Raw genomic sequence first — 12,267 nt, 5'->3', positions numbered from 1 at the left:
GGAACCACAGGTAACCCGTGGTAAGCAGGGGATAGACATGTGTTAGTCACAGGGAACCTTGCACATGGTCATCCCGGCACCATTAGCTCCGCTGGGAGAACAAGGAGTGTTTACTTTCCTCTTTGCACAATACCTGTGCATAGGTGTCCCTGCCTTTGATGTGCTTTTGCGTCATCACTTTGCACCATCGCGAGTCCCGTGAGTTGCGTAAGCCCCTCAAACCTGCTCTTTTTCTTCTCATCTGCAGGGGGGGGGGGGCAGAGAAGCACAAGTATCAGATCCCTCATTGTTGACCAAATCCCAATGAAACTCGGTTCCCTTAAAGGGGAAATATTGTGTTTGCTGTCAAGTATTTGGCTCTGGCTGGAAGGAAGTTCAGGCTTCCGCCATACTATGGGGGCTGGTTATCTTGCTTCAGCGCCTGGTTATGCTGCATTTCTCGGGGGGGGGGGGCTGCGGTAGCCTGTCTGTGCCTGCAGGGGACCTCATCACACTTTGTATCACTCACCCCCAGTTCTCTGGCGGAACCCTGGGGATTCCCATCTTAGTTACTGGTGTCACCTGCACGTTCACGCGCCTTTGTGAGACAATGTTCTGAGGTTTCAGGAAACAGGGGGGACATACATACATACAGGAGGGTTTGGGGTACTGATGGTGGTCACCCCAGAACAGCTCTCTGGGTCCCCTTCTCTCTCACCAACAGTTGCACTAACATCAGGCTACTCTCCAGGCGGTCCTACCAACCTCTATGTACCTTCTCGTACCCCGACCCCGAAAAGCCACCGCCCGACAGGAGCACCATTATGCAACACTAACCTCCAACATGCGGGTCCTTTTACAGCTGAACTGAGGCACGGGTGCACCCCTGCAACTCTTCTCATCATGTAAGCAAGACCGGGGGGCGCACTTGCTTTCTCACTAGCAGCCGCACTAACCACCCCATCACTGATCCCCACTGATGCCGAGGCGCTGCTGAAATCATGCGCAGGAAGTGTGCGCATCTCTGCAGGGTGCGCATCTCTGAAGTGTGCGCATTTCTGAAGTTGCGCATCTGTGCAGTGTGCGCATCTCTGCAGTATGCGCATCTCTGCAGTATGCGCATCTCTGCAGTGTGCGCATCTCTGAAGTTGCGCATCTGTGCAGTGGCGCATCTCTGCAGTGTGCGCATTTCTGAAGTTGCGCATCTGTGCAGTGTGCGCATATCTGAAGTTGCATATCTGTGCAGTATGCGCATCTCTGAAGTTGCGTATCTGTGCAGTGTGCGCATCTCTGCAGTGTGCGCATTTCTGAAGTTGCGCATCTGTGCAGTGTGCGCATCCCTGAAGTGTGCGCATTTCTGAAGTTGCGCATCTGTGCAGTGTGCGCATTTCTGAAGTTGCGCATCTCTGAAGTGTGCGCATCTCTGAAGTGTGCGCACTGCACTCGCCACTTTCCCCATCGAGTACATGTGGTGTTCCCTGGTACATGGTGATGGAGCGGCATTAGAGATTGCCGGGCGTGCGTGGCAGCATTGTCAGAACCCACGCAGCACCTGTTTCTGTTGGCTCATTAAGATTGCACCGACCCTGTGCCTGCTGCAGGTCTCGGCACAAGCCGCCTGTACCTGTGCCTGTTTGTGACGGAAGCTTGCAACCAGCGGACGTGTCCCTGCCGTAATCTAACATGTGCAAGTGAAGCTTGTCCTTGATGTGTGTTCTGTTATAACGCTTTGTTATATTGTGTCAATCCTCAGCATAGCAGCGCCAGGGCAATATTACCTTTGCAAAGGCAACGGTGCGCTGTCTCTGCACGGGGGGCCAAACCGTAGTCTGTGGAGGAGGAAGAAAGTGGGGGCAGTGAGGGGCGGGCATAGGACAGCGACACAAAGATCTAAGTGGGAAGATACGATGGGATCGTGGTAGAGGGAGTGTGAGGCTCAGTGGACCAATAGGAGTGCGTGTGCGATGGACGCCAGAGGTTCGAGTGGAGTACTGATGCCAAAAGAGGAACAACTCATGAAAAGAAGCACTTTCCAGTGATGCCATCGTTGGCTACTGTGGAAGAAGTACTAGAATTAGTGGAAGCCTGGGTGCCTGATGGCTCGGAGATCTGCTCGGGAAGCCCTTAAAGTGTGGAGGCCAGACACATCAGGCAGTGTTTCTAGGCGCTGGCTGAAAATCCCTGGTATTTAATCTGGGAACGCCAAGCCAACTGTCAGAAGTGATAGCGCCAAGGAGAGGCTGTGCAAATAGTGAAAGGGTGCATGTGGGGAGCTACTATGGGGGAGAGGGAGTAGGGAAGTAGAAACCACCCTACAAAACAATGTGTGCCTGGGCTCTCCTGATGCAAGCTGCGGGAGATGCAACACTGGCGAACTGGCAGCATGCAATCACTGTGCCAACTCCGCGCCACCACCGTAGGCCAAATGCCCGATTTAAGTCAGTATGACTGGTAGGAACTAACCTTCAAGGGGGGGTGTCGTGCAATAGAGCCCAGAGAACGAATAAGTCTCCAACATCCCCTACCCGGCCAAACTCCTCGAAACCTACGTATACAAACTAACCCAAGAATACGTTGAAGAACACCACCTGCTAGGCCAAGCTCAAGTCGGCTTCAGAACCACAAGAGGTACAGAAACAGCACTACTATCCATCTGGGATGACCTAAAAACAAACGCAGACTCCAACACAACATCTGCCCTTATCCTGCTCGACCTCTCTGCAGCCTTCGACACAGTTAGCCATGACACCCTAACCAAAAGACTAGAAGACATAGGCATAACAGACACAGCACTACGCCGGACTAAATCATTCCTAGCAGACAGAACTGAAACCGTCTGGATCAAACCCTTCAAATCCACCCCACGAGTCAACGACTGTGGAGTACCACAAGGATCCTCACTATCACCACTGTATTTCAACATCTACCAAACCCCAGTAATCAGAATCTTCAAGAAACACAACATCAAATGCTACAACTACGCAGACGACACTCAAATCATCTACAAGATCGAAGACACCCAAGCCGATCATTCAAACTTAACCGACTGTCTAAAAGAAGTCTTCAACTGGATGAATGCCAACAAGCTGAAAATCAACCCAGGAAAAACCGAAATCATGATCATATCCAAAGACCAAGAGAAAGAAACCGCCATCCCGTGGCAACGGAAATGGGATCTGCACCATCACCATCTAAGGTAGTAAAAAATCTGGGAGTCCTGATGGACAACACCCTAACCTTAGAACCGCAAATAAACGCAACAGTCAAGAAATGCTTCCTCCTCCTCCACACGGCAAGAAAAATGCTACCTTTCCTCTCCTTCACACACAAAACACTCACCATCGTCGGCCTCATCATGTCAAGTATCTACTATGCAAACAGCCTCTACCTCGGTATACCGGAATACCTACTGAAGAAGCTACAACGGATCCAAAACACTGCAGCCAGACTACTCCTCAAACTATCCAGAAGAGACCACATCACCCCGGCCCTAAAAACACTACACTGGCTCCCAGTAAAACAGCGTATCATCTTCAAAACAATGTGCATAACGCACAGGGCAATCAGCAGACAAGGAGCAGAATTCCTACAAAAAAAAATAACAATCTACAAGCCAACTAGACCGCTCAGGTCAACCAACGAAATCCGACTGGAACAAAAACCTTACATCAAGAAGAAACTCGGAGGCACCGCTTTCTACCACTTAGCCGCGAAAACCTGGAACAACATCCCAAAAGTAATAAGGAACACCAAAGATCACCTTAAATTCAGAAAATTACTAAAAACCTGCCTCTTCAACACCAGAGACTAAAACCGAAACAACAATAAGACAAACGACTCATCAAAAAAGGACATTGAGAAACCCCTAGAACCGACAGAAGTACCCTGGGCACCAGTATGGCTGACGCTGGACACAGGGGTCCACCCGCAAGACCCAGAGAAACGGATGCAACTACTCCAGCCAACCCTTACCATCCCCCACCGCCCGTACAGCCACAACTAGGTACCACGGGGCTGTGGAACGGACAAGATACCACCAATCACCACACAATCGGGTGTATGGACACTAGCAGCTGCGCTAGTCATGTGGAGGGGGTGAGGAGCATGCAAGGTTATTAAGGGAGCGGGCGGAGGGGACAGCTAAATCCTCAAACGGCCTCGAATGCAAAAACGGGCACGTACCTCCTGAGGCTCAGGGTGTACAAGCATCCCGTCGTGTAAGATTACACGAGCCCAACCGATTCAGTCCAGGATAGAGATAACTAACCAATACCACTAACAATTTCCTTCTCTGCATACACCTCTCAAACTCCAAACCAAACACAACCACAAACCTCTAGCGCAGCAAATCGCACGAACTTCACTACACTGCAACAACAAAACAAAAACACACATAGACTCGCACATCAGCACACGACGACTACCGGCCGCATACACCCCAGGCCCAGCCGACGGAACCACCGGGCTGAGGCTGCCAACAGCACATCACTGCAATCTTGCACTTTTCCAGCCTCCACCCACTAACCCACCCTCCCTCCCTCTTTCAGAGCCGCCAGAGCGCCAGGGGACCACTCCGGTGGTGATAGTGCGCGGTACAAATGACCTTTAACATTAACATTAACATGAAACAAAAGAAAAGAATGAAAGTGTTAAGAAGACACCGCTAGGCATTATATAAATATACCAGCTCGTTCAATCCCTTGACTTGCCGCGCACCACTGAAGTCAACAGTTCTCCCCTAAAATACTAGCTATTAGGACCAACACAATTATGCAATGGTAAGTATGAAGGGTCCACTGGAGGGTGCATTTGGGAATGTGTATGTGGCAAATACATAAAATCACGCGGATTTACTTATGTGAGTTGCATTGCGGCAAACAAAAACCTCCTAACGTCTGGGATACCCAGTCCTCCCCACAGCCGTGAACGAGTAAAGACTGTTTTCGCAATTCTAGGCCTCTTCCTATTCCAGATGAAGGAAGATATTTCACTTTGCAACCTTCTGATCATCATTGCCGGCATAGTTATAGGGAGTGCAGGCAGCAGGTGTAGCAGTGCTCCCCACCGTGATGCTCGCGGCACCCTACTTTGTTGCTCGCCAGTTGCTTTGGGCCATTGTGTCGAGGCCTAGAAGCAGGTGCTGAAGGGTTGAGACCTCGGCAGCAGTATAGGCAGCACAGAGTCCGGGACTGCGCAGCGAGAATGTTGGCACCGAGCCTGCTGCGCCTCCAGTCGGCTTATTTTTGTAGATGCAACATTTGTCTTTGTTGCCACCAAGCAAGTTATTTTTCAGTAAATGTCCTTACTTATTATACCAGCGTCATTATAAAAACGCTGCCATCTCCAGATACTTCACCCAGCTCCCAAATGTATTAATGAGCTAAATAATGAAACCAGGTTCCCATGTTAGTGTCCTGGAGAAAAGGGTCATATTCTGTTCCTTTGCACAGCGAGTAGGAGGGTAATGGGCAAATGAGTGGCATGCAGGCCCAACCTTCCTTTATTAAATCATTTGCATGCACTGCTTTCGGTACAAGTGGGGTTTGTGTTTGATGGCACTTTGCATTATATTTAACAGAAACATTCCTTTTTGGGTCACCTATATTTATGATGTCATAGTGTCCTAGTGGAACAGTTGTCATTGTTTGATACTCTGCCCATCTGGAACGTGGATAATGGGCAAATAGGGCAAATGCATGCCAAATCTTTCATAATTAATTTGCCCTATAATCAAATCCAATTAAGTTACTGCTAATAAGTTTAAATTAACACGCCAATTAATTAATCCAAATACCTAGTAGACTCCACTACACCCCTCTATCAAATGGTCGTCAAACGCTCAGAGTTTTGACCAATGTTTACCACAAAGTTTTGTGTAAAATCCCTTTGGGCAGAGAGAAGAGGTTCCAATTCCTTCTGAAAAATATTATTTTTATTGTTTATTCCTAACCACTTTTCCACCAATGTAACAGGCCCCAGGAGCTTTACAGTGCTCTATTTGCCAATAAATGCCAAATAGATTCTTAGGGGCCAACCTCCAAAGCCCCAGTGAAGTGACCATTACAGCCTGCCATGCAATGATCAGTATTACTCAATCAATATTTATTTAATCATACAGCTCCATTGTTAGCAACATTTAAAAACATGTATCGTATTTGATCAAATTCATCCAAAATAAAAAAGCAGCTTTAACATATTCATTCAAGCTCCATATAAAAACCTGATCATTAGAATTCATTATATAAAGCTTAGCTGCCATGTATGTCCACGCTTGCGCAAAACCGAGAATTAACAGAAAATGAACCAAATCTACATTGTCTGCTATTTTGCAGGCACGCTTTGCGCTTCTGCCTGCACTCCTTCGTTTATTGAGGGGTGGGTGCATTTACACTTTCCATTAGCATAAGCCTCCTGCATTCTGGAGATGTTATTCAGGGATGTCTCTGCACCATCTTATGTGTGTACATAAGTCTGCATGTAAGGCCAAAGGGGACAGCTTATGTATATTTTGGACATGCTCCTCTCTCCCCATTGGACAAGCTCTTGCTTTAAGAGCTATTTTGAGTTGACTTAATGTGCAAAATGTAGTTATATCCTACCCTCCAATCCAAGTGGACAGTGCTTTACAACCCCCTGTACCACAAGAATGGTCCTTTACCAGGCGAGGCTGCAATCACACTTACACTGAAATTCACTTTACCATTAGCAGAAATCCCAGAAGTGCTGTTAAAAAATAAGTTAAAAATCTTATCTGGGCCAACACCTTGAAACTAAACCCCCCCCCCCGTTCCCCAATTCAGCTCATAAGGTGCTACCGGAGTAACTGGAGGGAGACCTGCTTTTTGGCACAGGAATTTATTTTGCAACCCCTCCAGGACATGCCAGTTCGTACCACCCCAGAATTAACTCCAAAAAACATCACTGAACAGACCTTTGCCTTATAAACCTGCAGGCACTTGTCCAATCTATCCGAATGCCCCAAACTTGAAATCAATCTTAAAAAGTCATTTATTGCTTAATACCGGCCTTTTAGACGCCTTCTTAAAATGGTTGACCCAAGCACTGCTCTTTGAGAAGAATCGGCCCAAATAAAAATTAGACTAACTGCTCATTTCTACATTCATGTACATTTACATTCATGTAAAAACCAGCTAAACGGTTTCACCCTTTTCTCGAACACCATCATTTTTGTTTTTATCGTATATAATTTCAAACTATAGTGGTCATTTGTGTATATACAGTCCTATTGGGGACATGCGGGGTTAGTCTAAAATAGCTGTGCCTTCTGCATAGGGAAGCATGCTATGAAATGCACCCCTCAGAGAGGGTGGATTAACTTTCCTAAGAGAAGTACTAGAGTCAGGGGCCCTCAGGATGAGTCTGCCGGTAGCGGTAGCCGGTAGCGGCAGACTCACCTTACCGTTTCCGCTGCCTGATATCCATTACAGGCGACAGAGAGCCGGTAAATTCCCATTCCCATGGAGTCTGGAAGCACTCCATGGGAATGGGAATGGGAAGCACCGTTAGTAAATTGGCCTATAAGCGTGGAGAGCTAGTGGTGCAAGGACGGCTTGTCCATGGAGATCGCATAATACCCGTCTCGACAATTGCATTCTACATAAAACATTTCATCTTTTAGCAATTTTTATATGCACTTGCAAAACTATAAAACTGGCCAGCCGTGGACACACCGCTCACTAAATCATGGTTCGATTTTCATTTCTAGATTCTACATTCTGCTTCGAACCATGGGGCATCCCTTTCTATACCTGTGCCCCTGAACTGGAGGACACTGTTTGCTAATAGCTTTGTCCCAACAAATGGACACTTTCCTTTGTGGCCTATGAATGAATTGTTGAACAGTTTTAAGAGAATATCTTTTAATTTCTTGTTGATTGGTCATTCTTTCCAATGCTTCCTTGTCGACATAAGACATCGCCAGCCAGTACCTTTGGCTGTCAGTCATCTTTGTGGTGCCTAGCCCAGTCCATTGGAAAATGTTATTCAAGAGAATAGTCATCACTCTCTGTTCAATCGGAAATGCAAAATGTCATAATATTCATGAGGAAAAAACAGGCGTCAATACAGTAATGATGACTGGGGAACAGTATTGCTGGTCTTGTATGGTTAGGAATGTGCTATTTGCCCCTGAAGATCCCGAAACATTCCCGGGCAGAACCCCAAAGTACACATGAAAATCAGTGCTCCATTTGTGACCAATTTTACTGTCCAAACATTTGCACTAAATTTCTTTAAAATATTTAGCTCGAGACCTGAAGCCGCTAGTAATGTGTATTTAGTCACACTATATTTTTGAACAACTTGACTGCACCCATCCTACTGAGCACTTAATTTCCTCATCATTTCCTGTAAAAAAAAAACACTTAATGTCAAATTAAGTTAAAGACTTTGCACATTTCCTTTAGTAGAATTGCAAGTGGTCTAGATAACGTAGGCAGTGCAAATTAAAGTGCTCGATTTGCAGTCTTAAATCGATTACACTTCTTATTTGTGTTGCAATCATTTTCACATCCGCTGAGTGATGATATGGTCCGCTGGCGGAATAGACGTTGCTGATACGCTGCGCTGGCGGAATAGATGTTGCTGATATGCTCCACTGGTGGAATAGATGTTGCCGATATGCTCCGCTGGCGGAATAGATGTTGCCGATATGCTGCGCTGGCGGAATAGATGTTGCCGATATGCTGCGCTGGCGGAATAGATGTTGCCGATATGCTGCGCTGGCGGAATAGATGTTGCCGATATGCTGCGCTGGCGGAATAGATGTTGCCGATATGCTGCGCTGGCGGAATAGATGTTGCCGATATGCTCCGCTGGGGGAATAGATGTTGCCGATATGCTCCGCTGGCGATGTTGCCTATATGCTCTGCTGGCGGAATAGATGTTGCTGATATGCTCCGCTGGCGGAATAGACGTTGCCGATACGCTGCGCTGGCGGAATAGATGTTGCCGATATGCTCCACTGGCGGAATAGATGTTGCCGATATGCTCCACTGGCGGAATAGATGTTGCCGATATGCTCCGCTGGCGGAATAGATGTTGCCGATATGCTCCGCTGGCGGAATAGATGTTGCCGATATGCTGCGCTGGCGGAATAGATGTTGCCGATATGCTCCACTGGCGGAATAGATGTTGCTGATATGCTCCGCTGGCGGAATAGATGTTGCCGATATGCTCCGCTGGCGATGTTGCCTATATGCTCTGCTGGCGGAATAGATGTTGCTGATATGCTCCGCTGGCGGAATAGACGTTGCCGATACGCTGCGCTGGCGGAATAGATGTTGCCGATATGCTCCACTGGTGGAATAGATGTTGCCGATATGCTCCGCTAGCAGAATAGATGTTGCCGATATGCTCAGCTGGCGGAATAGATGTTGCTGATATGCTCCGCTAGCGGAATAGATGTTGCAGATATGCTCCGCTGGCGATGTTGCCTATATGCACTGCTGGCGGAATAGATGTTGCTGATGTGCTCCGCTGGCGGAATAGATGTTGCTGATATGCACTGCTGGCGGAATAGATGTTGCCGATATGCTCTGCTGGCGATGTTGCCTATATGCTCCGCTGGCGGAATAGATGTTGCTGATATGCTCCGCTGGCGGAATAGATGTTGCCGATATGCTCCGCTGGCGGAATAGATGTTGCTGATATGCTCCGCTGGCAGAATAGATGTTGCCGATATGCTCCGCTGAGGGAATAGATGTTGCCGATATGCTCCGCTGGCAGACTAGATGTTGCTAATATGCTCCGCTGGTGGAATAGACGTTGGCACCATTTCCTTTGATATGCACATTTTGCTCATTGCGCAGAAAAGTTTGGGGACCCCTGTTAAATAGTCCTGAGTTTGTTTTCTGTGCCTCTCTTTAGTTGTGCTGTTTGTAAATGGATTACAACAGGTTCCTTGTTTACAAGAGGATGTGTTAACCATTGTACTTCGGCTCCGTGCAGTATCTTGCTCCCGGTTACCTGCTGCCGGTGGTGCACCCATCTTGCAGATCAACCTCTCCCAATGGCAATGCCAGGGAGGCTGGTGGTCCTTTTTGCCTTGCCAGTGAATGGTTCAGTGGGAGAAGATGTGCAGAGAGTCCTCTCCCATTGGTGATGCCAGGGAGACTGGTGGTCCTTTTTGCCTTGCCAGTGAATGGTGCAGTGGGAGATGATGTGCAGTGAGTCAGGCAGTACCACCTTCACTGATGCCTGCCTCTCTGTGGTCGTGGCAGATCAAAGACGCCCCGACACCCCCTTCCACCTTCTTCTGTTGCCCAATCATTTACCCCAACCCTCAGGGTGTCTACTCTACAGAGAAGGCCTTGCTAGAAGCACCCATCTCCAAAGTGGGATTCTCACCCCTCGCCTTCTAGAGCCCTACCCCTCCCCTCCTCTCCACGCCATTTCCACAGCCATCTCGCAGGCGTGGTGCTCAGGGCGGACGTCACTGCACACTGACCCCCTCCTTGGTGCTGGGGGTCACCCTGGAGCGCAGACTTTCAGATGTATGACCAATCATAGCTGATGCAAGAGCGCCTCTGGGTGATGATACCCCGAAATCTGCCCAGTTGACATCAGCATTCTCAAAATGACGTGTAGAAATACACCATGATTGATATGTGTTCCGATCTGATCAGAGTCCAGCAGAAGCGCCCGCATGGAGTGCTGCTTGGGTGGTGCTGGCGGCCATGTGAGCCCAGCGGGGAGCTGTAATGGGCGCCAAGTGACCCCCACTTCCCGCCGTCACCCCCATACAGAATAAGTTAGTCTCTAAGCTTCATTAATTAAACTTTTCATATTTACATTTTTATATTAAGAGTTCGTCTTTAAGTCTTTGCATAAGTGAGGCAATGTGTTACGTGTTAAAGGTTAGAACAGAGCCAAGAGACCAGGTCGGTAAGCAACGCCCCCCGCTCCCTCCCAAAACCTTCTGTTTTTAGTAATGTCACCCCCCGCCCCCCTCAGGGCCCCTTCTCTGGCCTTGTACTGTGGATATGCCACGCCCTCCATCAGACTCAGCAGTGGGGCGGGCGTGGGGCCATGCTCTACTAGTGGGGTGAAGTGTCCCTGCATTAGGCTGCAGGGAAGGGCTCAGCAGTGAGAGCTGCGCCCCCTCCGCTGGGCAACCTGGGGATTACCTGAGACCAGTGCTCTCAACGCATATCAGCAGGGTGTGCTCCATGCCTTCCTGGCTGGTGAGATGGACATGCCATGGGTTGTGTGGTCCTGTAAGGTCCAGACCATGCCGGCACGCGGGGCTGCATAGAGGCTTGGCAGCCCCGGTGGAGATGCTGGTGGGTGCAGCCCTGATGGGACCAGCACATGTAGGCACTGTGTGCGGATAGCGGGGTCCATGCCCACCCCACCTGGGAGCTCCTGCATCCCACTGGATTCGGCACGTGTGCATGTGTGTTGTGGGCTTGGATCAAGGGCATGAGACCGGGGAGGATGGCCAGCATTCACAGATTGGAGTGCGGCTGGAGCTGGAGGGTCGAAGCGGCTCAGAAGGGAAGGCGGCGCAGTGTTCGTTCCTCATCGGTTCATCCTTTGGGTCCAGGTTCACTCTGAAGGAGAGAAGCACAGGGTCAGGGGAGGACAGAAAGAGCAAATCCAGACTAGACAAGCAAGCCCTCCCCGCAAACCCCCACAAACCAAGACGCCCCAGACAGCAATTCCACCCATATCCACAACATCCCCGGACACATCATCAGAAGCCCCCCCCCCCCAACTGCCCCTCACTCACCAAAATCCAGTGCAACAGATCTCTTAACCCAATAGGTTAAAGAAGCAACTATTGCAGCTACCAAAACGAGGCTAGCCCAATGCCCCCACTCTGAAAGACCTCCCTAAAGCAAGCCATCACCATGCCCAAACTATGAAAGACCACCCCAAAGAAAGCCATCACCAAGCCCACACTCTCCAAAACCACACTCAAGTAAGCCATCCCCAAGTACCAATTGGGAGAGACCCCCCCCACAGCAAGCCTTCACCATGCCCAAACTCTGAAAGACCACCCTAAGGCAAGCCACCACCATGCCCAAACTATGAAAGACTTCCCTAAAGCACGCCATCACCATGCCCAAACTATGAAAGACCACCCTAAAGAAAGACATCACAATGCCCAAACTATGAAAGACCACCCAAAGGCAAGCCACCACCATGCCCAAACTATGAAAGACTTCTCTAAAGCACGCCATCACCATGCCCAAACTATGAAAGACTTCCCTAAAGCAAAAGCCATCACCATGCCCAAACTATGAAAGACCACCCAAAGGCAAG

At 48.9% G+C, this 12,267-nt stretch overlaps 1 protein-coding gene across 1 annotated transcript in view; it reads right to left on the bottom strand.

The window, feature by feature from the left end:
- Positions 1–6,060: 6,060 nt before the first annotated feature.
- Positions 6,061–12,267, bottom strand: part of LOC138522039 (HLA class II histocompatibility antigen, DM alpha chain) — a 63,348-nt gene continuing 57,141 nt past the window's right edge. The window contains exon 5 of the mRNA XM_069635263.1: positions 6,061–11,552. Within this exon, the coding sequence (XP_069491364.1) occupies positions 11,548–11,552 (5 nt within the window). The 3' untranslated portion in view covers positions 6,061–11,547. The remainder of the gene's footprint in view (positions 11,553–12,267) is intronic.

This window comes from Ambystoma mexicanum, chromosome 13 (genome assembly GCF_040938575.1).
Source record: "Ambystoma mexicanum isolate Mex_15411 chromosome 13, UKY_AmexF1_1, whole genome shotgun sequence".
NCBI lineage: Eukaryota > Metazoa > Chordata > Amphibia > Caudata > Ambystomatidae > Ambystoma > Ambystoma mexicanum.
The sequence above is the reverse complement of the archived record's forward strand: the minus strand, read 5'-3'. Positions and strand labels throughout refer to the sequence as shown.